General features: G+C 41.0%; 1 protein-coding gene across 3 annotated transcripts; it reads left to right on the top strand.

Moving 5' to 3' along the window:
- Window positions 1-27,204, top strand: PRDM4 (PR/SET domain 4). Of its 3 annotated transcripts, XM_028088591.2 has the most exons (12): window positions 3-145; window positions 340-606; window positions 4,437-4,570; window positions 6,213-6,398; window positions 7,878-8,672; window positions 13,130-13,279; window positions 14,247-14,365; window positions 15,540-15,625; window positions 16,251-16,378; window positions 17,027-17,341; window positions 18,883-19,051; window positions 25,494-27,204. In XM_028088591.2, exons 2-12 carry the CDS (start codon window positions 596-598, stop codon window positions 25,804-25,806), a joined length of 2,406 nt encoding a protein of 801 aa, XP_027944392.1. In that variant the 5' UTR covers window positions 3-145; window positions 340-595; the 3' UTR covers window positions 25,807-27,204. The 3 variants fall into 3 exon arrangements, with proteins under 3 accessions (XP_027944394.1, XP_027944393.1, XP_027944392.1); XM_028088593.2 differs by lacking the exon at window positions 18,883-19,051 and having other exon boundaries at window positions 1-145; window positions 25,494-25,626; XM_028088592.2 differs by lacking the exon at window positions 17,027-17,341 and having other exon boundaries at window positions 2-145.

The following is a 27,204-nucleotide window of genomic DNA, read 5'->3' as shown; positions in this document are numbered from 1 at the left end:
GGCCGGGCCGGGCCGGGCGGGAAACGTTAGGCCGGCGGCCCCCGGGGCGCGGGGGCGAGCGGGCGGGGAGGGCCCGAGGCGAGCTCTGCCCGGATGAGGAACAAAGCGGTGGGGCAGGCGCGCGCGCCCCCCGCGCGGCCGGCAGGTGGGCTGCACACGGGCCCGGACGGGGTGGGGCGAGGGCGGCAGGGCCTGCGGGCCCCACGCCGGCGGGCGGGCGAGTCAGCCGGCCGCCCCGGGGAGGCGGTGTCCGCAGCGCCTGGGCTCTCCGGTGGCGAGGGGACGGGGACTGCATCCTCCCCCGTTTTGGTGACCGCCCTTGTCCACCCCCCTCCCCAGGTTGGGCAGCCCCCCTCCCGAAGCTTCTGGAGGAAAAGCCCCGGGTGTCCCCCGGCATGCCCCATCTCGCGGCGGGGTGCGCGGCCGCCGGCCCTCGGGAGAAGTTGGGCGGCCCCGGGCGGCCGCGGGGCCGAGTGGCCGCGTTTGTGCAGCGGTTGTAAGCAAGATGCGGTAGCACGTGACCCTGGAACGCAATCCCTGATGCCGGTTCCCCGCCACCCGTGTGTTCTTTTCTCTGATACTTGGCCCCAAGCAGATGCATCACAGGTGAGTGGCTTGGTGGGCTCCGCGCTGGTGACATCTTTGGAAAACATTTGGCAAATGAGAGTTTAGAGTGCCTTTCTTTGGTTTTGGTGCCATGGGGGAAGGTTGCAGGTGCGATTTGCAAATGGATATATGTCCCAAAAGGATCAAGAAATCCAGAGGCCAGAGTTGGGTTGAATATACTCTCATTAAACCAAATTTACTCCAAATGTGAATAGTTCCAAGTAGCCACACATTGACTGTTGGCTCATTGGCATTTCCCCTATGCCTTTGAGTTATTTGAGCTTTTAATATCTTGATTTGAATTCCAGAGTGTATTTTTAGCTTATCACCATGCTTCACCTTGAATTTTGCTGGTTACCCTATGGCTTGGGTGGTAATGTGGAGAAATTAAGTTCTTGATTTTGCAGGTAGAAGTTATTAGTTTTACAGATTTCCTGCTAATGTTTCAAGTACTTAATGATACCATGCCAGTACAGAAATATGCCAGATATAGTGACATTTGACTGTTCTTTTGGGGCAATTTCATAGGCTGTATGTTTAGGATGAGGAAGATAAAACAAATTCTTTGAAGTTGCTCAAACTGTCCATTGCATTTTGCAAAGTAGCCGCATTTCAGTTAGCTTCTTAAATATTCTAAGAAAAAGTTATAAGATTCTAAGAAAAAAGTCATAAGATTAGCAACTGGCAAACGGTTTATTCCTAGGTCAGTTAGAAACACACACATAAAGCGTAGAAGTGTGAAAGAAATGATTTTACCAGGAATGAGTAGGGAAGAAGAGAGAGGTTGGTGTGATTTTGGCCCTTCTTTCCAAGATTGCTTCCCAGAAACTCCTGTTAGAAAGGTAGGTAGAATAGAATTGCACTTCAGAATGAGAGAGTCTTAGGATCATGTTGTAAATTCCCTTCTGCTTTCTCTCTGTGAGATACTAGTTACCTTTGGTTTATGGCTGCTGAGGTAATCACATTTTAGTGACTCACGACAAAGCAGAAATCTGCTGAGCCTCTCACATTAAACTCTGGTTTGAACTGGTTTGAGAAGGCCTAGGAGTCAACCTAGAAACACCATTTTGATTTTTATCTGGAGATGGGTACACAGATTAATATTCAGGAATTTTTAGAATGGGATTTGAAGCTATAGACTTTTAGGTGTATTTTAAAAAATTATTGTAACCCATTTGTTGTAACCCACTGCTCCAGTGGTTGTAGAGTTTTAGTTACATTTGTAGCTATAAAAAGTTACAGGAAAAGTCTGTTTTAAACTTGCAAAATTAAGTTAGCTATTGTTTCTTTAGGCTATAAGGATTTTTTGCATTCTTTTATAGTGTAATTAAATACTATTAATGTGCTGTCATTCCTAAGGTGTACCTCATTTGTCATATGATTCTAGTTGCCTCTCTAGTGAGGATGAAAATGCATTGTTCCATCCAAATCAAATATTTCAGAGTGCCTATTCTCTACTCTTGGCCTTGTTCATTTTATTGATGTCTGAGAGTTTAGTTTTACGAGATACCTGGCCTAAGATTAAAGCCTGTGGATGTAGAATAATGCAGGAACAGGTCTACGTGGGACTTTAAACACAACCCACAATATAAATACACAGATCCTAATTATTGGAACTGAGTAAAAGGCAAAATGGTTCTTTTAGTGTAATTGTCTAATTGTAGTTAAGAGCTTGAGTGTTTTGGTTTTTTTTTTTTTTTTTATTGTAAGAGCGCCTGCGTGGCTCAGTTGGTTGTCTGCCTTCAGCTCAGGTCATGAACTCAGGGTCCTGGGATCCAGCCCTGCATCAGGCTCCCTGCTCAGCAGAGAGCCTGGTTCACGCTCTCCCTCTGTGGGACCTCTCCCTCTATGGGCCCCCCCCCGCTTGTGCTCTCTCTCAAATAAACAAAATCTTTAAAAAAATTTTATTGTAGTTGACATAAAATGTTATATTAATTTCAGGTGTTGACATACAATGTTCTGTTAGTTTCAAGTGCACAAGATAGTGATTCGATTTAAGTTTCTTAAATTGGCAGACCTGGATTTAAATCCCAACTCTGCCACTTGTTATATAATCTTGGATTAAATTTCTTAGCCTCTCTGAGTCTGTTTTCTCATCTCTAAAATGGGATCAAGAATAATACCTACCTCACAGCAGTTATAAGGATTAGGTGAAATAGTTACATGTAAATCACTTAGGTCGGTGCCTTACACATACAGTAAGGGAGTAATAAGTGTGAGCTATTATTGTTTTCAGGTTTATTGATAGCTGATACTGCCATTTTTCAGATTACAACCTATTTAGGTTTTCTTTCACTGCTAAGAAATATGTAGATCCATTTGATTCCTCCTTTCCTTCTTCACTCCTCCCATGTAGATAGACATACACAGAAGAACTTGCATTACTGTTCCCTATACTTATTCTCAATATAGGATTGGAGGTCTTTTTTTTTTTTAAGATTTTTATTTATTTGAGAGAGAGCACGGTGGGGGGGGGAGGGTAGAGGGGGAAAGCAGACTCCCCACTGAGGAGGGAGCCTGATGCGGGGCTTGATCCCAGGACCCTGAGATCACGACCTGAGCTGAAGTCAGATGCTTAACGGACTGAGCCACCCAGGCGCCCTTTTTTTTTTTTTTTTTAAGATTTTATTTATTTGAGAGAGCGCGCAGGCGCTCACACACCAACTCTAGCACTAGCAGGGGGAGAGGCAGAAGAAGAGGGAGAAGCAGACTCCCCACTGAGCAGGGAGCCAGACTCAGGGTTGCGGGGCTCTATCCCAGGACCCAGAGATCATGACCTAAGCCGAAGGCAGGCACTTAAAAGGACTGAGCCACCCGGGTGCCCTGGGATTGGAGGTCTTTAGTAACGTTTGGATAACATGTTGGCTAGCCTCTTGAAATTATAATGCCTATAATATGGCAGTCTCTCAATTCTGATATAGGAACTAATAGTTATTGATAGTCTCCAATAGCAGGCATCTTGTTCAAACCAGTGTATTGTGGTAAGATTGTTAATGATAATGAAAGATAGTTTGCATAAAAAGGTGATTCTCAGATTTTTTGGCCTGACAAAAATGGTCTGTAGATTTAAGAAGAAAAAAAAGGTTTGCTGTCGAGAAACTTTTTGGCAGTGTTTTGCAGCATGATCGGTGCTCTTCTACCTAATTGCCAGGATTTGGGGCATATGACATGTCCTCTTTGACCTGGTTTCCTCATTTACTTTATTTTGAAGAATTGGTGAGACAATATGCAATAAATTTTTATAAAGTATGTAACAAAGCTTACATAATGAACCTTGCTATATGGCAGATATTATTAAGATTTTTAATAATTAAGAGTTTTAATAAAATCTAACCCATGGAGGAAATACAGTGCTTCTTCACACCGTTAATAATCTAATTCAGACCCAGTATCACTATAAGTCTTAGTAAAAAGAATTAGTAAAAATTCTTTTGAGTGAAACTCTACAGAAGTCTGGTTTGAAGTAATAGGCCATTTGAAGAAAATACTGTGAATGGAAAAACTTGGATGGTTGGAAAAAAAAACTCTTATTGCCATGTGCTTTAAGGATTGCAGTTTGCTTCAGGCAGTGTGCATAGGGTTTGGAACAAAGTACACCTGAGTTAAATCCTATTTCTGCTTTGTGACTTTGACTGAGTTAATGTCTCTGAATCCCAGTTTCCTTATCAGTAGAAAGAATAGGACACTGTCTCAGAGCTGTGAGCATAAAAATGAAGTAGTAGTTGGTCAGCTCCCATTTCCCTACCCCCATCGTTTCAGGTTCTTCAGTAACTTAAATGGAATCACTAAGGTGAGATTTTGCCTAACTGGTTGTGTGTGCTCTTTCTTAGGATGAATGAAATGAACCTAAGCCCTGTGGGGATGGAGCAGCTGACTTCATCCTCTGTGAGCAATGCCTTGCCAGTCTCAGGGAGTCATCTAGGATTGGCTGCTTCACCCACTCACAATGCCATTCCTGCCCCAGGTCAGTAGTAAGGGAGAGCGACTGAATTTCAACACTTAATTGCATGATCAATTCTCAGTGGAGTCTAAAGGGAGAAAGAGCACCTTTAAGAGTGTAAAGGAGAAGCCAAGCAGGTCTGAACAGCAGTTCCACATGTGGCAGCATCATGGAAGAAATGTTTTTGTAGACTACTGGAGTTCTAGTGGATAGGAGTAGCAGTTTTTTCTGATTAGTCCTCTTGTGGGCTTGGTGACCTTTATCTAGAGATGTAGTTGACTTGGCATTTTATCTAGGTTTATCCATTCATCTGGTTCATACCCTTGGTATTCTGTCCCTGGGTTAACAGAAGAGAATGAAAGTTATTCTGCTAACCGTTCCAGAAAATGAGAGCAGTTGAGCTTTATTTTTTTTTTTATTATATCTGAAACTGGCAACAGCTGCAAATGCACCAGGCTTAGAATTCAAAGAGGAGGCACCAAAGATGGAGCTCCTACATGGGACTCCCATGAGCCTCAGTACTCAGAGAGGAATACTATAGAAAAAGCTCATTTTCCCCCATCACTGTACTTGTAAAACCTTTTTATTTGCTTTCTTTTCTTTTTCTTTTGAAATAGAAAGAGACAAGCTATTGATTCTTAATGATCTATGACATTGTAATGTATTGGGTTTTCTTTATCAAAATTAGAGTTAATGCTGACATCTGGCTGGTTCATTCAGTGGAGCATGTGACTCTTGATCTCAGGGTTGTAAGTTTGAGCCCCATGTTGGATGTAGAGATTACTTAACAATAAGATTAAAAAAAAATGTTTAAGATTTAAATCTTTAAGTTGTTTAAATAGTTCTCCGTAGGGAACTACCTGCTTAATTACTAAAATGCAGCAGCTAAATAAATTCATCTAAACTAGGGTCTCCATATTCCTTTCAGTGTCCATAAAAGAAATTTAAAAAAATTTTATTAGTAGTTAACTCATTTGATTATCTCTTAGGCATTCCTTTAGTGAACACTTTCGTTACGGGGGAAAAGCGTATTAAAAAATATTGCCACTGGCAAAAATAATGCAAATCAGCACTCCTCAAGTTAGTGAGTATTCATTGTTATACTTAGGCATAGTAAGAGTCACTTCTATACCTTGCAGGTATAATCCAAGGTAGATAAAATCTAAAGCTTAAATCACGAAATACAGCACATATACATTTAACTTCCAAGTATAAGCATATTTATGAATTTTTAAAAAGTAAAACATTCTCACCATATAAAATGGGAAATATAAATAAAAAAGTAAAAAAAAAAATTAATATCATTACTCAGAGACCACTCCTGTGAACTTTGGTGTTTTTTCCCATTTTATCTCTATGTGCTTTGTTCTCTTAAATTGTATTTAAACTAGGTTTTTAATTGTAATTAAATGTTTTGATACTTAAAAGCAGTACAGACAACTGGAAGATAAACTTGACCATTTTAAAACTAACTTGAGAACTACCTTTAAGATATTTGTGAATATCTGCACAATACTATCTGTCTGGGGATATAAAGGGCTATTAGGTGAGATTTTTTTCCCCCATATGCAGAAACCTTCCTAAGAGTTTAGCTAGTGATTATAGTGAGAGTTTTTAAGTACTTACTTTCTTTTAATTGAGAAAAAAAAAACACATTTTTTTGTAGGCCTGCCAGTGGCAATTCCAAACCTGGGTCCCTCCCTGAGCTCTTTGCCTTCTGCTTTGTCTCTGATGCTCCCAATGGGTATTGGGGATCGAGGGGTGATGTGCGGGTTGCCCGAAAGAAACTACACCCTACCTCCACCACCTTACCCCCACCTGGAGAGCAGTTACTTCAGAACCATTCTACCTGGTAAGTATTATGGTTATTTGGGACATTAGAAGAAAGAATAGAGCCTCCTCTTAACCTCCCTACTTGAAGACTTGAATAACACTTTTTTCTCTTTGTCAGTTTTGGATCTTAATCTCTAGGTGGGAAAAGATATATATATTTTTGTACCTTTCCTCTTAGAATGTACAGATAACACTTTATTAATATAGCAGTTGGACTAGGCTTAATTTCTTAATGGCACATAAACAGTTTTTCTCCTCTTTCCTCCAGTATTTCCTTGGTTTAGTTTTTATAATTCTGTAGTTGTAATTCTTGTCAACCACATGTCCTGCTAGTGTCATTGTTTATTATAAATTAAAGTTTTTTTTTTAAGTTTACTGATTTTTTTTTTTTATTCTAAGTGTGTATTTTACAAAATTTAGCAAATAGGGAGGAGAACCACTCATAGTCCCATCATCCATCTTTTTGGTGTACTTCCTTCCTGCCTTTTATCTTTGTGTATAGAATTTTTACTATTTTTCATAATTAAGACTATACTGTCTATATGATTGTGTATCTTTACTTTTTTCCACTTCGTATTTTTCTGTATTTTTACATAGTTATTTTTTGTAACTGCTGCATGGCTTTCATAATTATTCTTTTTAATGCTGCATTACAGTCTACTGAATGAATATTCCATGGTTTATTTATATCTCAATCTTTATTGTTGGACAGTTTGGTTTTTCTAGGTTCTTGTTACTGTTACAGGAATGACTTTGTGTATAATATCTATAAAATGCATTTAGGGAAGATTATCCTAAGTGGAATTTCTTGTGCAAGAGCATATGGATATTTTTGGGGTTCTTAATGTATATACTTTCCAAAGAAGTTTTAGTAATTTACACTCCCACTGGCAATGCAGCAAGTACCATTTCACCACATCCTTATAAGCATGTGTGTTCAAATATTTCTTTTGGTTTTAATAAAGCAGATTCAATTGTGACTTTTGTTTTGAATAGAACCTAATGTGCTGTGACAGTTTAATAATTAAAACTTAGTTATATTTAAATTTTCTTAATTAAATTTTTCATGTGGAAGATCTACATTTAAATCATTTTACCTTTTAACTTTTATAGAACAAATTTCAGCATCTCGGGTCTCAGGAATTCCAACTATGTGTATATTAATATCATCATTTAAAAGCTTAATTTCCAGTGACTTCAAAGGAACATAGCTAATCTTTTACAGTTTCTCAGTTTCACAGGGAAAACAATGATGGTATATGTATGTTGCTATTTATAAAGTATATATATCAATTTAACCAAATAAGGAGGTAGAAGATTATTTTATGGTCACTTATGTTGCTATTTTTATAAAGTATATATATCAGTTAAACCAAAGAAGTAGGTAAGAGATTAATTTAGTTATATTTGTAAGGAATATAGTTTCTAGCATTTGGAATTCCTTATATTTAATAATGTACTAAAAAGTCTCTGATATCTCATCTTTTCCTTTTCTCAGGCATTTTATCTTATTTAGCTGACAGACCACCTCCTCAGTATATCCACCCTAACTCTATAAATGTTGATGGTAATACAGCATTATCTATCGCCAATAACGCTTCAGCTCTAGATCCCTATCAGTCCAATGGAAATGTTGGATTAGAACCAGGCATTGTTTCAATAGACTCTCGCTCTGTGAACACCCATGGTGCCCAAAGTCTTCACCCCAGTGATGGCCATGAGGTGGCCCTGGACACAACAATCACTATGGAGAATGTCTCTAGGGTTGCCAGCCCAATCTCTACAGATGGGATGGCAGAAGAACTTACAATGGATGGTGTTGCAGGCGAGCATTCCCAAATCCCAAATGGCTCCAGAAGTCATGAACCTCTGTCTGTGGATTCTGTGAGCAACAACCTTGCAGCAGACACTGTAGGACATGGTGGTGTGATACCCATTCACGGGAATGGCCTGGAGCTCCCTGTGGTCATGGAGACAGACCACATTGCAAGTCGGGTCAACGGGATGTCTGACAGTGCCCTCAGTGACTCCATTCACCCTGTGGCCATGAGCACCAACTCCGTAAGCGTGGCACTCTCTACCTCACACAACCTCGCCTCCCTAGAATCTGTTTCCCTCCATGAAGTTGGCCTAAGCCTAGAGCCTGTGGCTGTCTCCTCCATCACCCAGGAGGTCGCTCTGGGGACAGGTCATGTAGATGTGTCTTCGGACAGCCTTTCTTTTGTGCCGCCTGCACTGCAAATGGAAGACTCCGATTCAAACAAGGAAAACATGGCGGCCTTGTTCACCGTTTGTGAGTGTGCCCAGCCTTTATCTGTTGGGAGTATTGCTAGCTAGGGCCACCATCTCTTAACAGATGTAGTCACGAAGTCCGGCGTTAGGGAGTACAGACAGAAACTAGGCTGTGGAATTTCTCTTTGTGTGTTGTCCTTCATGCTAATGTGCCTTTTCTTCAAGTAAGCCAAATGACATACGGACATTTTGTTGGTTCTTACAGGGTTCTGAAGTAAGGAAACTGTAGTCGTTTCTTTCTGTATTTTACACATAAGGTCAGCCCAATGGTATTCGAGATATTTCCCTGGGTTTCAGAGATGAGAGTCATTATAGAAGTAAACTTCAGTGAGGTATTCTGTATGTCATGCCATGTGCTTTTTCAGCATAAGACAGATTTATTAGATCGTGTGTATTTTTTTTATCCCAAAGGAAAAATGTAGGAAGATACAAATGCAATTTTTATTTTTGCTCAGAATGCATATAAATTACTGTAGTTGGGCATGTAAAAGTTCTTTTTATGGGGCAACAATAACAAAAACCAATATAAAAACTGTTGATTTGTTGGTGTTACTACATGCTTCATTCAAGCAACGTGTTGAGTGCTTACTCTATGCCAGCCTCTGTGCTAGATGCAGGGTAGAAAATAGTCTGCAAGAGAGGACACATGCCTTTAAAGAGCTTATAGTCTGATGGGAAGCATAGGCAAGTAAACAAGCTCTTGCAATATAGTATGATAAGTGGGAAGATGGGATTAAGTGGGAAGTCTAAAAGAGCCCGAGGGGGAGCATCTAACCAGACCATGGAAGGAATACGGGATGACTTACCAGGGGAGGCAGTGCATATGTTAGCACAGACCTGAAGGACAAGAAAGATGTTGGCAGCTGAACAAGAAAGATGTTGGCAGCTGAGTATCAGGAAGGACAGTGTCCCAGACAGGAGTTGGCACCCGTAAGTGCCTAGAACTAAAAGAATCTTGTGTGGTTCAGAATTGCTGAAGCATAATATGGGGGTGATGAGAAAGAAGTAGGAGCCAGAACACAAAGGGTCTTCTAAGACCAGTCAGGGTCTTAAGGAGTGAGGTTTGGGATGGGGGCTCTCTGCAACGTGAGGCGAGTAGTTAGGTAAGGAAGATGATACCATGATTTAAGTGGAAGGTGATTTTCTAACCTAGAGTAGAGGTAATGATGATGAGGAAAGTGGGGAGTATTTACAAGAGAACTTAGTAGAGCTTGCCAGTGGGTTGAAGTTGGGGGAGGGAAGGGTTAAGGAGATAGCCTTGGTTTCTGGCATGGGAAACTAGGTGGGTAGTGGTACCACACTTTAGGATAATGAATGGTGGAGGAGGACTGCCGTTTGTTTGTTTGTTTGTTTGTTTGTTTGTTTGTTTTTGAGGAGTGATGGTGAATCTGGTTTCAGACATGGTGATTTCAATGTCTATAAAATAGGCAGGAGAGATGTTTAATGAGAATTTTAATCTGAAGCACAGAGATCTGTCTGCAAATATTCAGGGATCCTGAGCATTAAAACATTAATCGTAGCCATGGAAGTGGGGTGAAGTTATCTCCTAGTGAGAGTGGAAGGTAAGAGGACTAGGGATGCTAAGACACAGTGGTAGCAGAAGAGCTTCCAAAGTAGACAAACAGTAGGGTCAGAAAAGTAGGACAAAGCTTCTGGTGCCTCAGAAGCCAAGCAGTGAGGAGAACTTCTATGTTAATCTTTTGAAATTTGAAAGTTATAATTTTAATTAAATTTAGGAATGTGATTAGGCTCATTAACTTAGCAGAAGAGGTGGCCTAAATAAGTCTGTTGATCCTGTTTTAAGTGGGCATGTGGAACCTCTTGCTCCTATGTGTGTTTTTAAAAAAATGAGATATGTTGGGGCGCCTGGGTGGCTCAGTCGTTAAGCATCTGCCTTCAGCTCAGGTCATGATCCCAGGGTCCTGGGATCAAGGCCTGCATTGGGCTCCCTGCTCAGCAGGGAGTCTGCTTCTGCCTCTCTCTGCTCGTGCTCTTTCTCTCTGTCTTTCTAAAATAAATAAATCTTTAAAAAAATTGAAAAAATGAAATATAATTCACATATACATTTTAAAGTGTACAATTTAGTAGTTTTTAGTATATTGACAGGGTTGTGCAAGCAGCACCACTGTCTAACTTAAAATGTTTTATCACCCCGTAAAGATACCCCATTAGCAGACGCTCATCATTCCTGTCCTTCTAACCCCCTCCCTCCCCACAACCATCCTCAGGTAACCACTAATCTGCTTTCTATAGATTCACCTATTCTGGACACTTCATATAATGGAAGCATACCACATGTGGCTTTCTGTGTCTTCTTTCCCTTAGCATAATGTTGTAGCTCATCCATGTTGTAGCAGGTGTCAGTACTTCATTCCTCTTTAGGACTGAATACTATCCCATGTGTGGCTGTACCACATTTTGTTTATCCAGCATTCATTCATGAACATTTGGTTGTTTCTCCTGTTGGCTATTAGGAATAATGCCGCTATGAACATTCATGTACAAGTTTTTGTATGAGCATGTTTTTAAGTCTCTTAGATATATATTTAGGAGTGGAATTGCTCCTGTATTTAATTTCTTGAGGAACTGCTTTTCTGAAGTGGTTGCACCATTTTGAATTCTCCGCGTCAGTGTGTGAGTGTTCCAGTTTCCCCACATCTTCTGAACAGCCGTTTTACTGGCTATGGAGTGGGTGTGAAGTAGCATCTCATGGTGGTTTAGATTTGCATTTCCCAAGTGACAATGATGTTGAACCTCTACGTGTTCTCATTGGCCATTTGTGTATTTTCGGAGAAACCTCTAAGCATTTTTGGCAGTATGAAATCTGAATCTCCTTTGGAGATTTAGCACAGTTTGTTATTAAGAGCATTGGAGGGCGCCTGGGTGGCTCAGATGGTTAAGCTTCTGCCTTCGGCTCAGGTCATGATCCCAGAGTCCTGGGATCGAGTCCCGCATCGGGCTCCCTGCTCAGTGGGGAGCCTGCTTCTCCCTCTGCTTCTCTCTCTCTCTCTCTCTCTGTCTCTCATGAATAAATTAAAAAAAAAAAAAAAGCATTGGAGAATGAGTTCTCACCAACTGTAGGGGAGCTCTAATCTGATCTTCAAAGAATTTTTAGTCAAGTAGTAGTTAAAGTAAGATATTATTTCTGCTTTGCCTAAATATGAAAACTACTGCTATTTTATGTCATTTAAGGAGAAATGTTTAATGATTGCTTAGGGGAAGAAACCGCCTAGATGGCTGTGGTTCTCCGGTTGATGTACTCCACTATTTTGAGGACGAATTTGGAAGGTTTGAACATGATCATTGACTTACAGGTCATGTGTACTATTCCTTAACAGAAATAGAGCACAAGATTTATGAGAACAGCACTCATCAGCTTGTAAAAGTGAAGTTAGGGTAACCATACAGAGCAGTATATAAAGGCAGCATCCTTTCTGACAATGCAAAAAGAACACATGAACAGTAAGAAATTAAGAATTTTAAGCAAACATGTCTGCAAGAACATGATTCTACCTGTTGTCCCTAAGAGCACTTTTTTGCCACTTTTTTTTTTGTCTTAAGAATCTCATCAAAACCTGGGTGACCTGTTTGTTTATAGTGAAGCCAATGCGAACAGTGGTGCAGCTGTCTCTGCCTCTGTTGACCTGTATTGTCATCTCTGTTTTGGCTTTGCATGATGGCATTTCAACTCCCATTTCCTCATACAGTTTGGTAGAATTGGAATCTTGGGACTTTAGATATCATATTTAAAGGTATTTACTTTAGGAAACAATGTACTTTATTCTTGAATTAATTTAGTGTTACTTTTTGGTAGGTCTCTATGGACTGAATAGTAAATTGTCCTGTGAGAGAAAAAAAAAAATCAGATCTTACTGGAGAGAGATGTCAGAGTGGGATATGTATCTTAGTGTAAGAAAGTGATTCTTTGGGGTGCCTGGGTGGCTCAGATGGTTAAGTGTCTGCCTTCAGCTCAGGTCATGATCCCAGGGTCCTGGGATTGAGCCCCACATCGGGCTCCTGGCTCAGCGGGGAGCCTGCTTCTCCCTCTCCCTCTGCCTCTCCCCCTGCTCATGCTCTCTCTCTCTCTCTCTGTATCTCTGTGTCTCAAATGAATAAAGAAAATCTATTAAAAAAAAGTGATTCTTTGATGAGAGTATTTTTTTTAAAGATTTTATTTACTCGAAAGAGAGAGAACAAGCAGGGGGAGGAGCAGAGGGAGAGGGAGAGGCAGACTCCCGGCTGAGCACGGAGCCCCATGTGGGGCAGGATCATGACCTGAGCTTAATGCAGACACTTAACCAACTGAGCCACCCAGGCGCCCCTGATCAGAGTATTTTTACTAGAACTTTGCTTCTTACTGGTTATACTTTAGTAATTAGCATTTAAATAAGAAAGCAGGTGGTACTTCAGGCTGCTTGAACTAACCCCATTTGTTTCTCTCAAATTTCCTATCCATAGGGTGCACTCTCTGTGACCGAGCCTATCCCTCAGACTGCCCCGATCACGGACCAGTGACTTTTGTTCCTGACACTCCAATAGAGAGCAGAGCGAGGCTTTCTCTCCCAAAGCAGCTTGTTCTCCGCCAGTCAGTTGTGGGAGCAGAAGTTGGTAAGAACCTTGGAACCATAAAAGCCTGTCAGTTCTCTTCCTTTGTAGGGTAGAGTTGTAAAAGTGGATATGTATAATTTAGTCATTATTTGGTTGATTCAGAAGTCAATTTACAGCTTAAGATTTATCCTTCTAGGAACATCTGTCCAGTGATAGCAATAAATCAAGTTGAAACTTTCTTGAGAAAGTTCCCCTTTCTTAGAATCAGAATTGAATAAAGGAAAGAATCGTGGCCGGAGTCTGAAGACTTTTATTCTTGGCTGTATCATTGTCTAACAATTATGACAAAGCATTGCTTGAAACTTAAGTTTCTTTTATAAAACATGGAAAATTCATCGCTGATAACCTTTTGTCACAAAAGGTAGTTACATCGAATGTTCGTAAATTGTCTAATACTCCTTAGGAAAAAGGAATAAGAAATATAGACTGCCAGAGTTTGGTTACCCATATTTGGATTTAAAATGGTTTCTGAATTACTGTGCCATTTCTTTGAAAATACCAATCTAGGTTCATTATTTTTTTCAGCTGTAGTTCGGGTGTGAGTCAGTTGAAAACGTTAAAACAGCTTAAATAATATGGAACAGTGCTTTAAGCACAGATGGTTTTATAAGTTTGATTTATTTTGTAGTAATTGCTTTATATTTTTATAATTGGGTAATGTTCTCTAGTCTTTTTTATGTATTCCAAAATAACACTTGGAGGGACTTGGTTTGGTTCCTTATGTATAACACCAGGTTTAGGGATTTCTGATAGTGCTTCTTATTCTGCATGTTTCTTCTGAGCCCCATTTAATCTGCTCATTACATTTTTCATATTTATAGGATAGAACCCAAAAATACTTAGCTACCTCACAGGAGTGCTATAATATCTGTAGTTCTTAGGTTCACTGAAGCTAAGCCACTCTCTCTTGTGTATCCTATTAGATGCTTAAATCATTGATTAGGCAGTAGTATCTTTTCACTGACAGGTGTGTGGACTGGAGAAACCATTCCTGTGCGGACTTGCTTTGGGCCTCTCATTGGCCAACAGAGCCATTCCATGGAAGTAGCAGAATGGACAGACAAGGCAGTCAACCATATCTGGAAGGTCAGTGTTCATGAAGCTTTTGTGGTTTCTGAATGTTTTTACTATAGTGAGGTAGTTAAAAGTGATGTAAAACAAAATTGGCCAAGACTCGTATGGTGCCATTCACCTGTCAGTCATTTATTTAATATTCCATCCTTTCTGTTCTTTGTAGCCAAATTATATATAATATTTAGCAAAACACCCGCTCTGGAATTTAGAAAATAAACTGTTTTTAGTCTTCCTTTTGTTAGATAATCCAGTGATTCTTCATTTAAATTACTTGAGGCAGCTGAGGACATGGACTTTGTTTATATGATGAAAGTCTTATTTTGTAATCAACTAAAACATTCTTCAAATAGTTAGCTTGGGAAACAGTTCTGGGATTGGAAGCTAAGATCATTTCTCTAGTTTTTTTTTTTTTTTTAAGATTTTATTTGTTTTTGAGAGAGAGAGCGAGTGAGCACAAGCAGGGGGTGAGGCAGAAGGAGAGGGAGAAGCAGACTCCCTGCTGAGCAGGGAGCCAGATGCGGGGCTCAGTCCCAGGACCCTGGGATCATGACCTGAGCCAAAAGCAGACTCTTGACTGAGCCACCTAGGCACCCCGGATCATTTCTCTCATTTTCTAATGGGAATCCTGGAAATGCAAGGTTTTGACATAAACAGCTATTCCTTTAACATGTTTATATAGATTCACTTGTAGTCAATAGATTGGGAATGATGCCTGCAAAATTGAAGTGAGAGGAAAGTGGGTCTTGTGAACATTGGAAAGGTAAGGTGCTGCCAGCATTGGGGACATGCATTTTGGTATCCAAAAAGAATACAGAAGAACGCTAGGTCCATTGGAAAAAGACTGAGAAGAGATGGTTCTGTGACCTTATTGTCTGTGTAGTCACTCCTTGTCACCATGTGGTAGGTTTTTGTTTGTTTTTTCCAGTCAAGCCAAAATGTAAATAAGAATAGGGTCATTCTATACCTTGAGCACTAACTGTCAGTCTCCAGTGGTCTTTATTACATTGCTGGAAATGGGCCTGGGTGAAATGACAAAAGTGTGAGAAGGCAACCATGGAGTTCCACACTGACTAGGGAAGCAGAAGCCTACTGCAGAGGAAAGGAGACTGTTGGCTAGCCTAAATTCAGTAGCACTTTGTATTGCCTGTCAGTTCATTTGACATGTATGTTTGCCTTCTGTTGATAGATATACCACAATGGTGTCCTAGAATTCTGCATCATTACAACTGATGAAAATGAATGTAATTGGATGATGTTTGTGCGCAAAGCCAGGTAAGAGTAGTCTTGGGTGAAGAGATAGTTAAGATTTGGATGTTTTTCAATAGGCAGCTTTGCATAAAATAGGGAAGAGCCAAAAATTCCGGATTATACTAATGTCTAAACATATGTTCAGGCCTAAGGTTTTTTACCTTCTTCACTCCAGTAGTTGTTGATTAATGGTGATTATAAATCAAAACAGAAGAAGCTATCCTTTTTTAATTAAATAAGTTTATTCAACCTACCAGCGCAATAAGGAATAATACAGTCATCATTGAATTTGCAAGTGGATACCTGCTCTTTATATCCGCTGTTAGTCAACCCTCAGGCTGTTGTTGTAGTTAATTCTTACTCAGCTGTCTATCTCTGTGTCTTTGTCCTATTGCTTTTTTAAAACTTAATTTTATTTAATTTTCTTACTTCCCGTGATAAACTCTCTAATGTTTCTGACTATAAAGGACGATCACCTGATGTACAGAAGTAAGAATTCTCTATGTCCCTCCTAATAGGATAGGGAATTAGAAAAATGACCCAAAGAAAATAGTTCTAAGTTTTCATGTAGAATTTTGCTTAGGGATATGATATGTTTAGTATATATTTCAAAATTAATATGCTTGATCTGTTAAATGTGATAACTTAGGAACCGGGAAGAGCAGAATTTGGTGGCTTATCCCCATGATGGAAAAATCTATTTCTGCACCTCACAAGATATCCCTCCTGAAAATGAACTGCTTTTTTATTACAGCCGGGATTATGCTCAGCAGATTGGTAAGTTACTGTAAGACTTGTTTCTCCTGAATCTAGCATAGTAAAAACACCAAGGACCAGAAGTAGTTTTGGTAATGCTTTATATGTTAGCCGAAGCAAATCACATACATTTGTATATATAAAAGCAGGATATTACCCCTATGTTAGAAGTGTTAAAATCTGTGAGGTTCTTCACAAGCTGAATGTTATCGATCAAGCAGTATTCATATGAAAGGAACTTCTCTGTAGAGATTTTTATTTGGGGTATTTGAAGTTCCTGAGGCTGCTTTTTTGAGCCAATACCATTGTAATTTAAGTTCATAAAAAAAAGGAAAGGTCCTTTGATTTAAACTTCATAGTCTTTTTCTTTGCACTGTGTCATGATGACGAGCGATGTTTAAGAGTTTATACTATAAAATTTTTTTAACAAAAGTTTTTTGGTTAGGAAAGATGTATTAAAATCCAGTATTTACAAATGCTTCCCTTGTGCCTGGCATACTATGTGGGATGCTGGGAATAGAGTATTAAACAAGATGTTTTAGTTTTACAGGTAGTGGGCAAGATGGAAATTTTGGTAGAATGGAGAATTGTAAGCAACATTATTAATTTCAAGAATGAGTTTTTTAAAATTTAAGTACGAGGAGACATTGAGTAATTTTTTTTTTGAAGGTGTTCCCGAACACCCAGATGTGCACCTCTGTAACTGTGGCAAGGAGTGCAATTCCTATACAGAGTTCAAAGCTCACCTTACCAGCCATATCCATAACCATCTTCATAGCCAGGGCCACAGCAGCAGCCATGGGCCAAGCCACAGCAAAGAAAGGAAGTGGAAGTGCTCAATGTGCCCCCAGGCTTTTATCTCTCCTTCCAAACTTCATGTCCACTTTATGGGTCACATGGGTATGAAGCCCCACAAGTGTGATTTCTGTAGCAAGGCTTTTAGTGATCCCAGCAACCTACGGACCCACCTCAAGATACATACAGGTAAGTTGTATTGGACCATCAAAATGGAATTTCGCAACAATTAGAAATTGCAGTAGTCAATTGCAGCTAGCTAGTCTTGTAGGTGGAGTTAAGATGTGAGAGTCTGGCTGACAGCAGGACTTCATTGGGTGATAAATCTTGGTGGGATAATTGCGCTTCCTCAGAGAGTGTTAGCTCCTGTTATTACAGTGTTTACATTCCAAATGCCCCAACCATAGTTTGAATGTGACTGGGAAAATGGACTTCATCTGGAAGTTGATGCCTGTGTTTGGACTGAAAGCAAAGGGAATTCTATAGAAACACTCTGAGCCTCTCATAGAGCTCATTCCTAGTCACTGGCCAGAGCCAGTTTTCTTCCTGTGAGTATTGTCCCGTTAGCCCCGTCAGATTTTATTTTTTTGAGTTTTCATTTACTAAACTCCGTACAAACCAACCCTTTTAGCACGTATTTTTTATTTTTTTAAAGATTTTATTTATTTATTTGACAGAGAGAGACACAGCGAGAGAGGGAACACAAGCAGGGGTAGTGGGAGAGGGAGAAGGAGGCTTCCCGTGGAGCAGGGAGCCCGATGCGGGGCTTGATCCCAGGACCCTGGGATCATGATCTGAGCTGAAGGCAGATGCTTAACGACTGAGCCACCCAGGTGCCCCTAGCACGTATTTTTTAAATACAAATTACAAAATAACTGATGACGTCTTGGTTTTCTTGACTGGGTCATTGGTTCTCCAAATCTTTGAAAGTAAAATTCTTCCTTGTCCTTTTGCATTTAAGACTGAGTGGTCATGATGGAGACTATATGGCCCATAAAACTCCAGATACAGACTAGACTTTACAGAAGGTTGGCCAGTCCCTGACGTAGAGTAATCTTATTTCTGCATTCTTAGAATGATTTTATTTCACCCCTGGTTTATGAGGTCATGTGTTTAAAAAAAGAGAAAACTATACATTTAGGTTGTAAAAGTATGTTTGTCTATATACAGATGCTATAATTCATGAGGTGGGTTTTTTTGTTTGTTTTTAAGATTTTATTTATTTATTTGACAGACACAGCGAGAGAGGGAACACAAGCAGGGGGCGTGGGAGAGGGAGAAGCAGGCTTCCCGAGGAGCAGGGAGTCCGATGCGGGGCCCTGGGATCATGACCTGAGCCGAGGGCAGACGCTTAATGACTGAGCCACGCAGGCTCCCCAATTCATGAGGTCTTTTAAACATAATTGGGTTAGGTTGGTTGCTAGGATTATAAGTAATTTCTTTTCAGATTTCATATCATGTGTTAGCTACAAACAGTAAAAAAAAATGTATAGACATTTAGGTAAGTGGTCCTGGAAGGAGGTCAGATTTATTAGCTTCACTGGCCTTTGTTGCAGATTATAAATTCATTTCTCTGACTGGTTCTAGGTAAATAGCCCTAGAAGGTGATGTTCCAGTTATCAGTTCTGTTTCATTCCTGCCTCTGCCACATACTCATACATGTGTCTGTTCATCTCGAGAATGCTAGTGATTATTTTATTCACAGTGTGGCAATTTGGGTTAATGTACAGGTCAGAAAAACTACAGATGTACTTTGTGTGACAAGTCTTTCACCCAGAAGGCTCACCTAGAGTCCCACATGGTTATCCACACGGGCGAGAAGAATCTCAAGTGTGATTACTGTGACAAGTTGTTTATGCGGAGGCAGGACCTCAAGCAGCACGTGCTCATCCACACACAGTAAGTTACCCCACAGCCCACATGCTCTTTAGGTGGTGAACTTGAGTGCTTTCAAGTGCTGACTCATTGTCTCCTACCTTGGTAGCTGCTTCCTGTGTTCACATAACCAAGCAAAAGTTGGAAATCTAAGTTTTGGTTTTATCCTGGAAGATTTCACTTAGTTTGCTTCATTTTTCTTTCTTTCTTTTTTTTTTTTTAAGATTTTATTTATTCATTTAAGATACAGAGATAGCATGAGCAGGGGGAGAGGGAGAAGCAGGCTCCCCGCTGAGCCAGGACCAATATGGGGCTCGATCCCAGGACCCTGGGATCATGACCTGAGCCGAAGGCAGACACTTAACCATCTGAGGCATCCAGGCGCCCCTGCTTCATTTTTCTTATTTTTCACTTCTCTATTTACTTTTTTTCAACCCATAATCTCATTTAATTTAACAAATTTTTTTTTTTTTTTTAAAGATTTTATTTATTTATTTGAGAAGGAGAGAATGAGAGACAGAGAGCACAAGAGGGAAGAGGGTCAGAGGGAGAAGCAGGCTCCCTGCCAAGCAGGGAGCCCGATGCGGGACTCGATCCCGGGACTCCAGGATCATGACCTGAGCCGAAGGCAGTCGCTTAACCAACTGAGCCACCCAGGCGCCCTAACAAATATTTTTTAAGTACCTCCTCGATGCCCACCATTATGCCAAGTGGTGAAAATACAGAGGTGAAAGACATAGACCTTGTCTTTAAAGAGCTCAGAGTCCAGTAAGAGAGGCAGAACAGTAAAGCACTATCATACCACGTTGCAGTTAGAGTAAACATCGGATCCTGAGAGGTTGTGGAAGGGGGTCACAGACCCAGCCAGGGTGTCCTGGAAAATGGAAAAGCTTCCTGGTAGTCTGAGCTAAGTATTAAAGAAGATGAATTAGAATTATTCAGGGAGGCAAAGAAGGGTAAAGGGGTGGGAATAGTACTCTAGACATATTTAGAAACACAGATACAAGGACTGTGGAACACAAGTGGTTCTTTACAGTTAGAGCATAGTGTGCATGTGAGAATGATGGAGAGAGAGGCGGCAGTGAAGTCATGAACCTTTTATCCAACTAGGAAAATTAAATTTCTTTCTGGAAATAATGGAAAGCCACTGAAGGATTTTACCTCCCCATGTAGCAGGCACTATGCTGGGTGTGTGTTTTAATTACAGTAAAAAAAAACACGTAACATGAAAGTTACCATCTTAACCATTTTTAAATTTTATTTATTTATTTATTTTTTAGAAGGGGGAGGTAGACGGGGAAGGCGCAAAGAGAGACTCTCAAGCAGGCCCCATGCCCAGTGCAGAGCCCAACACAGGGCTTGCTCTCACAACCCTAAGATCATGACCTGAGATGAAATCAAGAGTCGGATGCTTAAACTTGCTTTTGTAAAGATTACTCTGGCAGTAGGACAGGATGATTGAAGGAGAAGATCAAGTACTGCTTGACCCATTAAGAATTTATTGCATGAATCCAAGTGTAATTAAATGTCTGGGTTGTGTTAGTTAATGGTAGTGGTAAAGAGAAAAGAATAGATTTTGTGGGGGCGCCTGGTGGCTCAGCCGTTAAGCATCTGCCTTCGGCTCAGATTATGATCCCAGGGCCTCACGTTGGGCTCCCTGCTCCACGGGAAGCCTGCTTCTCCCTCTCTCCCTGCTTGTGTTCCCTCTCTCACTATCTCTGTTATATAAATAAATAAAATCTTAAAAAAAAAAAAAAACAGATTTTGTGCCCCTGAGCTTTTAGTAGATGTTAGAAGAGGGAGAAAACAATAGCTTATATTATGGAGGCACTGTTTAGGAAGTCATGTTCAATGGAAACTTGATATTCTTTTTTTTTTTTAAGATTTTTTTAAAAATGTATTTATTTGAGACAGAGGGGGCACAAGCAGGGGGAGTGGCAGAGGGAGAGGGAGAAGCAGGTTCCCTGCTGAGCAGAGATCCTGACGTGGGGCTCGATCCCAGGACCCTGAGATCACGACTTGAGCCGAAAGATTTGTAACCAGCTGAGCCACCCAGGCGCCCCAAAACTTGATATTCTTATTGTAAGGTTTCGTTAGGTACTTTGCTTTCATATTAGCTCTTTTGTCTGATTCCTAATCAAATGCAACCTGAGGGGTATCTGGGTGGCTCAGTTGGTTGAGGGTCCGACTCTGGGTTTTGACTCAGATGATGATCTCATGGGTCGTGGGATCAAGCCCCATGTGGAGCTCTGCTCTCAGTGGGGAGTGTGCTTCTCTCCTTCTCACTCTCCCTCAGCCCCTCCCCCTGCTCACGTATGCCCCCCCCCATCAAATAAGTAAGTAAATAAATCTTTTTAAAAATGCAACCTGAAACACTAAAACATCCAAGAAGTTTGGATCTGCATTCGTAATTCTCAAAATGACTTTTTTTAAAACAAAGTCTTCATGAAATAGTTTCATTATTAGTGTGAAATTTTAGAAATTAGACACACGAATTATCAAATACTATATAGAATTATACGTCATTAGAGCTGAAAGAGATTTCTCAGATCATTTAGTCCAGCTGCTTGTGCTAGTCAGCTTGAGATGCTGTAACAAAATACCTTCTGGAGACTGGAAATCCAAAGTCAGGGTGCTAGAATGGTTGGGTTCTCCTGAGAACCTTCTTCCTGGCTTGCAGATAGCTACCTTCCTGCTGTGTCCCCACATTGAGGGTGTGGAGAGCAGACGAGCTCTGGTCTGTCTGCTATTTCTTCTGACACTTATCCCATTGTGGGGGGTCCAGTCTTCATGACCTCATCTAAATATAATTACCTCCCATAGGTTCCACCTCCAAATACCATAACCTTGTGGTTTAGGTCTACAACATATGAATTTATTGGGGAATGGGGCACACATGCATTCAGCCTATAGCACTGCTCATAATCACTTGGAAAATGTGAAAAACAGTTGGTGCCAGGACCCTACCTCCAGGCATTCTAATTTAGCTGGTAAGGGGTAGAGCCCTGGCCTTGGTAATTTTTAAAGGCTCCCCAAGTGGCTCTGATGTCCAGCAAGTGTTGAGAGCTACTGAGTTCATCCAAATGAAAGGCTTGTTTCCACAGTGTCTCTGGCAGGTGGTACTATGGTTTCTTCTGTAACACAACTGATTTATTTAGTTTTGAGGAAAAATTTTGCTTGAATTAGCTTATGTCAGCCTCTCTCCATTCACTCTATACTCCTGCCTCTGGAATGATACATGTAGGTTTAATATATCTTTAAACTCCCTTGTACTTAAGATTGCTGTCATGTTCCCTTTAAGCCTTCTTTTCATCAGGCTTAATGTCCCTAATTTCTGCAGTTTTCCCTCTTATCACCTGGTTTCAGATTTGGTACCCAGAAGTGAAGACAGTAGTCCGGATATGAACTGTTCTGTGCTTATTTTTTTTTTTTTTTTAAGGATTTTATTTATTTGTGAGAGAGAGAGACACAGAGAGAGGGAACACAAGCAGGGGGAGTGGGAGAGGGAGAAGCAGGCTTCCCGCCGAGCAGGGAGCCCGATGCAGGGCTCGATCCTAGGACCCTGGGATCATGACCTGAGCCGAAGGCAGACGCTTAACCGACTGAGCCACCCAGGCACTCCATATTCTGTGCTTATTACTAAATGGAGTTATTTTCTTCCTTGACCTTGACTTTCTCTGCACTTGCTTTTCCTGTAGCCATTTCACAGCATAATGCAATATAAATTATTTTGAGGTTAGTGGTATAACTATTTCTCTCCATTGGCTTTGAGAATTGGCTTAATCAGGTATTCACCAATGAAAACAATTCTCTTAAGTGTGGATCTGGACTCTTTGTCACAATGATGAAACATAATAACCCTCTTTGCCAAACTCCCATGGGATAAAAAGTTTTTAGACCATCCAAGCTTTAACCTAGTTTATAAGTCATTCGTAATTAAGCACTACTCAAAATGTTTTTTTAAAGATTTATTTATTTTAGAGAAGCAGAGAGAGAGAGAGAGAGAGAGCGTACCTGCGCAGGCATGGTGGACAGGGACAGAGGGGTAGAGGAGAGAGAACAGAGAGAGAATCTCAAGCAGACTCCCCGCTGAACATGAAGCCTGATGCAGGGCTTGATCCCATGACCATGAGATCATGACCTGAGCCAAAATCAAGAGTTGGATGCCTAACCAACTGAGCCACCCAGGTGCCTGCACTCAAAATATTTTTGAATGAGACTGTAAATTTCTTGTGGAGATCATTGGTAAAATTTTCAGATGTTTGTATTTTTTACCTGTAGACATTTCAAAATGGATATGGTAGTATTGGAATTCATTTTGTTTATCTGCTTAGAAAAAAACCTAGCTACAGTCCTAAAGCCAAATGCAGGAAGAGTTTCTGTCCCACAGTTTGAGGAGAGTGTGAGGCATGTGGCAGAGACTGACTTTGCCCCCCCCCCCCCGAGAAAGAGCAAGTTGAGAGCAGGGGCAGGGATGCTTACCACCTAGGTCATCTCCTTAGTCCCGTGGCTTTTTAGATACCATCTTTATGATTTATATCTCCAGCCTTATATATCTAACCATTCACTCAACATCTCAGTTCTGGATGTCCACTAAGGCAACTCAAACCTGGTATGTCCAAAACTCAGCCCTTTTTTTTTTTTTTAAAGATTTTATTTATTTATTATTAGAGAATGAGAGCGCGAGAGGGAAGAGGGTCAGAGGGAGAAGCAGACCCCCCGCTGAGCAGGGAGCCTGATGTGGGACTCAATCCTGGGACTCCAGGATCATGACCTGAGCTGAAGGCAGTCACTTAACCAACTGAGTCACCCAGGTGCCCTTTTTTTTTTTTTTTTTTTTTAAGATTTTAGTTATTTATTTGGCAGTGAGAGAGGGAACGCAAGCAGGGGCATAGGGAGAGGGAGAAGCAGGCTTCATGCTGAGCAGGGAGCCCGATGTGGGGCTCGATCCCAGGACCCTGGGACCATGACCTGAGCAGAAGGCAGACACTTAACGACTGAGCCACCCAGGCGCCCCCAAAACTCAGTTCTATTACCCCCCACAAACTTGATTTTGCCCCAGTGTTCACCAGCTCAGTCTTCCGTTCTTCATTCAGCTTTATCTAGTCCAGACCACCAGCATCTTTCGTTTGGATCATCTCAGTAGTCTTCCAGCCAGCCTGTCTGCTCCTCTTCTCCCCAGACATGCATATACAGGTGCAGTATTCTGTCGTCATAACTGGAATGATCCATTTAAAACATAAGTCAGACTGTTTGTTGTCTCTGCTTATAATTCCCCCGTGGCTTCCCATCATACTTGGGTGAGAAGGTTTTTACCGTAGTGTGGAAGTCTCTTCATGACCTGGTAGTGGTATGTGGCTGCTTCTCCCACTTCGTCTTTATTATTTTTCCCCTCCTGTTCTGCTTTAGCCACATTGCCGTGCCCACCCCGCCATGAGACTCCAGCATACTGAACACACTCTCGTCTCAGGACCTTTGTCCTGAACTGCCTGTGCCTAGACATCCCCCCCACCCTGGACATCTTCCTGTCTTCCTACCTCACTGCATTCAGGTTTTTGCTCAAAAATGTTGTCATCTCAGAATGGCCTTCCTTGACTATCTTATCTAAAATAGAACTCCATCACTCTTACCTGGCTTCATTTTTTTTCATAGTACTTTTTACTATTTGATAGGATGTTACATATTTTTTGTTTATGATGTAAATCCTCCGTTAGAACATAAACTCCGTGAAGGCAGGGGCTTAGTTTTCCACATCCTGTAGCTCCACAGATTCCCTCAGTGCTCTCTCCTGCTGGGAGAAGGTGGTAGAAATGCTAAGGAGGCCAGACTTCAGAACTTCTCACTGTATCCTACCACTTCTTCAAGGATTTTAACCTCCTTTTATCTGTTTTGCATATTGAGCCTTTAAGACAGGGTTCAGCTGCTCAAAAAAAAAAGAGTTAAAAAAAATTCCTGGTCTACATGATTTTTAAGGTTTTTTTACAGCTCTAAACTGTCTAAGCCAGGGTTACTCAAACCTTGACACAAATGAGATTTTGAACTGGGTAATTTTATGTTATATGGGATACCATTAACACCATAGTGAGATCTCATTATGTATTGGCCAGTTGGCACGAATGTTCAAATTTGAATCTTCCAGTTATTGAGAATGTGGGGCAACAGGAACTCCCAAGTGGCTGTTAATGGGCATGTATATTAGTACTACCACACTGGAGGGGCACCTGGCTGGCTCAGTTGGTCGAGCGTGTGACTCTTGATTTCAGCTCAGGTCTTGATTTCAGGGTCGTGAGTTCAAGCCCTGGCATTGGGCTCCATGCTGGGCATGGAGCCTACTTAAAAAAAAAAAAATCTGATTCTAGATGGGTAGAGCTCCTCTGACAAAGACCTGAGGTTGTGAAGAATAAATGTGTGCCTCAGTTGTCATTTGTAACCCCAAATCAAATGTTTTTTCTTGTGTTCCTCTTAGAGAACGCCAGATCAAGTGTCCCAAGTGTGATAAGCTGTTCTTGAGAACAAATCACTTGAAGAAACATCTTAATTCTCACGAAGGAAAACGGGATTATGTCTGTGAAAAATGTACAAAGGCTTATCTTACCAAATACCATCTCACCCGCCACCTGAAAACCTGCAAAGGTCCCACCTCCAGCTCATCGGCACAAGAGGAGGAAGAAGATGACGACTCAGAGGAGGAAGAACTAGCAGACTCTGTGGGGACAGAAGACTGTCGGATTAACAGTGCTGTGTATTCAGCAGATGACTCTCTCTCAGCACATAAATAAAAGCCAACTATTTGGATGGAAAACGCAAAAGGGAAAAACATGTACAACCAGTTATCCACTACAGTGGTTTTTATATAAAATGGTTTCTGATTTTCTTCCAGCCAACAGTCAAAGACTGAATGGGAATGGATAAAGCACTTATAGAAGAGTATTCTAATGAGAACACTTTAGAACAGATTGGGCAAAGAGAGCAGGTAAACTATTTTTGAGCGATGTATGGGGAGGAAAGTGTCAGCTTTTGAAGTCCGTTCCTTATTTACATGATAAACTAGGTGATGCATTTATACCTGAGTCAAAGCTGTCTTCCACCCAAACAAATCAGATTTATTTTAAATTCTTCCATTGTTCCATTTTCCTCCCAGCCCTATGATGTGGTAGCATGCTAAACTTGGTCCCTGCCTCACAGTCATCCCGATTGCTGATTGTGGTTCTGGTGTTGTGTTTTATGTAGACTGTTGTGACTTAAGTCATCCCAGAATGGATTGGAACACAGCAGTGTAAGCTTGTTGCTTTGACTTAAGCTGACAAGTTTAAAGCACCACCTGCCTTAATCTCTCTTGGCTACTTGGGAGTTTAGGGTAGATCTTGCTTCCCAAAATTTCAGCGGAAGCCTAGAGGGCAGATAAAAAAGGACCAGCCAGGCAACAGGCCATGTTGGAGAAAAGAAAAGGAGAGATATCTGGGCCACTGTCCAAAAAAACTAGCTTTGATGGAAGCCAGGTTGAGACACCTGTTATTGTTCCTTAGAGATCTTTGTAGGTTTAGACATGTCTCTCTCTGTCTCCAGTAAAGCCTCTAGACAAAGGGGAGCTGGAGGTGTAGTGAGTCAAATAATGCCCGCTGGATTATCTCCTGACAGCAAACACATGTGGACTCAGCTGGCAAAGTGGTACCTCGGACCGTGGCAGGAAGGAGGGAATGATCCTTTATATCTGGCTAATCCTACGAAAAAGAACAAGACATCATTAAAATGGTGCCAACTCGGAATGACAAATGATTTCAAACACATTGGTGCATTTGGAAGGTTAGACCTTCTCAGTTGTCTCTGGTGAAGGATCTCATCAGTTCAGCATGGTGGGTGTCAACGGATTTCAAAGGTATAGAAGGCTTGATGGTCACCACATGGTTGTGTTTTCAGGGTCCCAGCTTAGTTAATTCATCCATCCGTCTGGTCTTTCACCTGATCTCACATATATATCCTGCTTTCAGCAAGAAGCAGACACATCCTTGAGATGAAGGATGATGGAACATGCTCCTGCTCTAAGGTGCAGCCTCTGGGCTGGAGTAGAGCGGACTCTGGTGGGAGGGTTTTGCTGCTAATGTATTTATGGAATGAATGTATTTCATTCAAATCTGTATTCCTCTAGGAAGGATTAAAATAAAAACCTTTTTTTAAAA

The sequence above is a fragment of the Eumetopias jubatus genome, unplaced genomic scaffold (assembly GCF_037043125.1).
Source record: "Eumetopias jubatus isolate StellerSeaLion01/CBP00866 unplaced genomic scaffold, mEumJub1_p1.0 scaffold_8, whole genome shotgun sequence".
NCBI lineage: Eukaryota > Metazoa > Chordata > Mammalia > Carnivora > Otariidae > Eumetopias > Eumetopias jubatus.
This window is presented reverse-complemented; position numbering and strand designations above follow the sequence as displayed.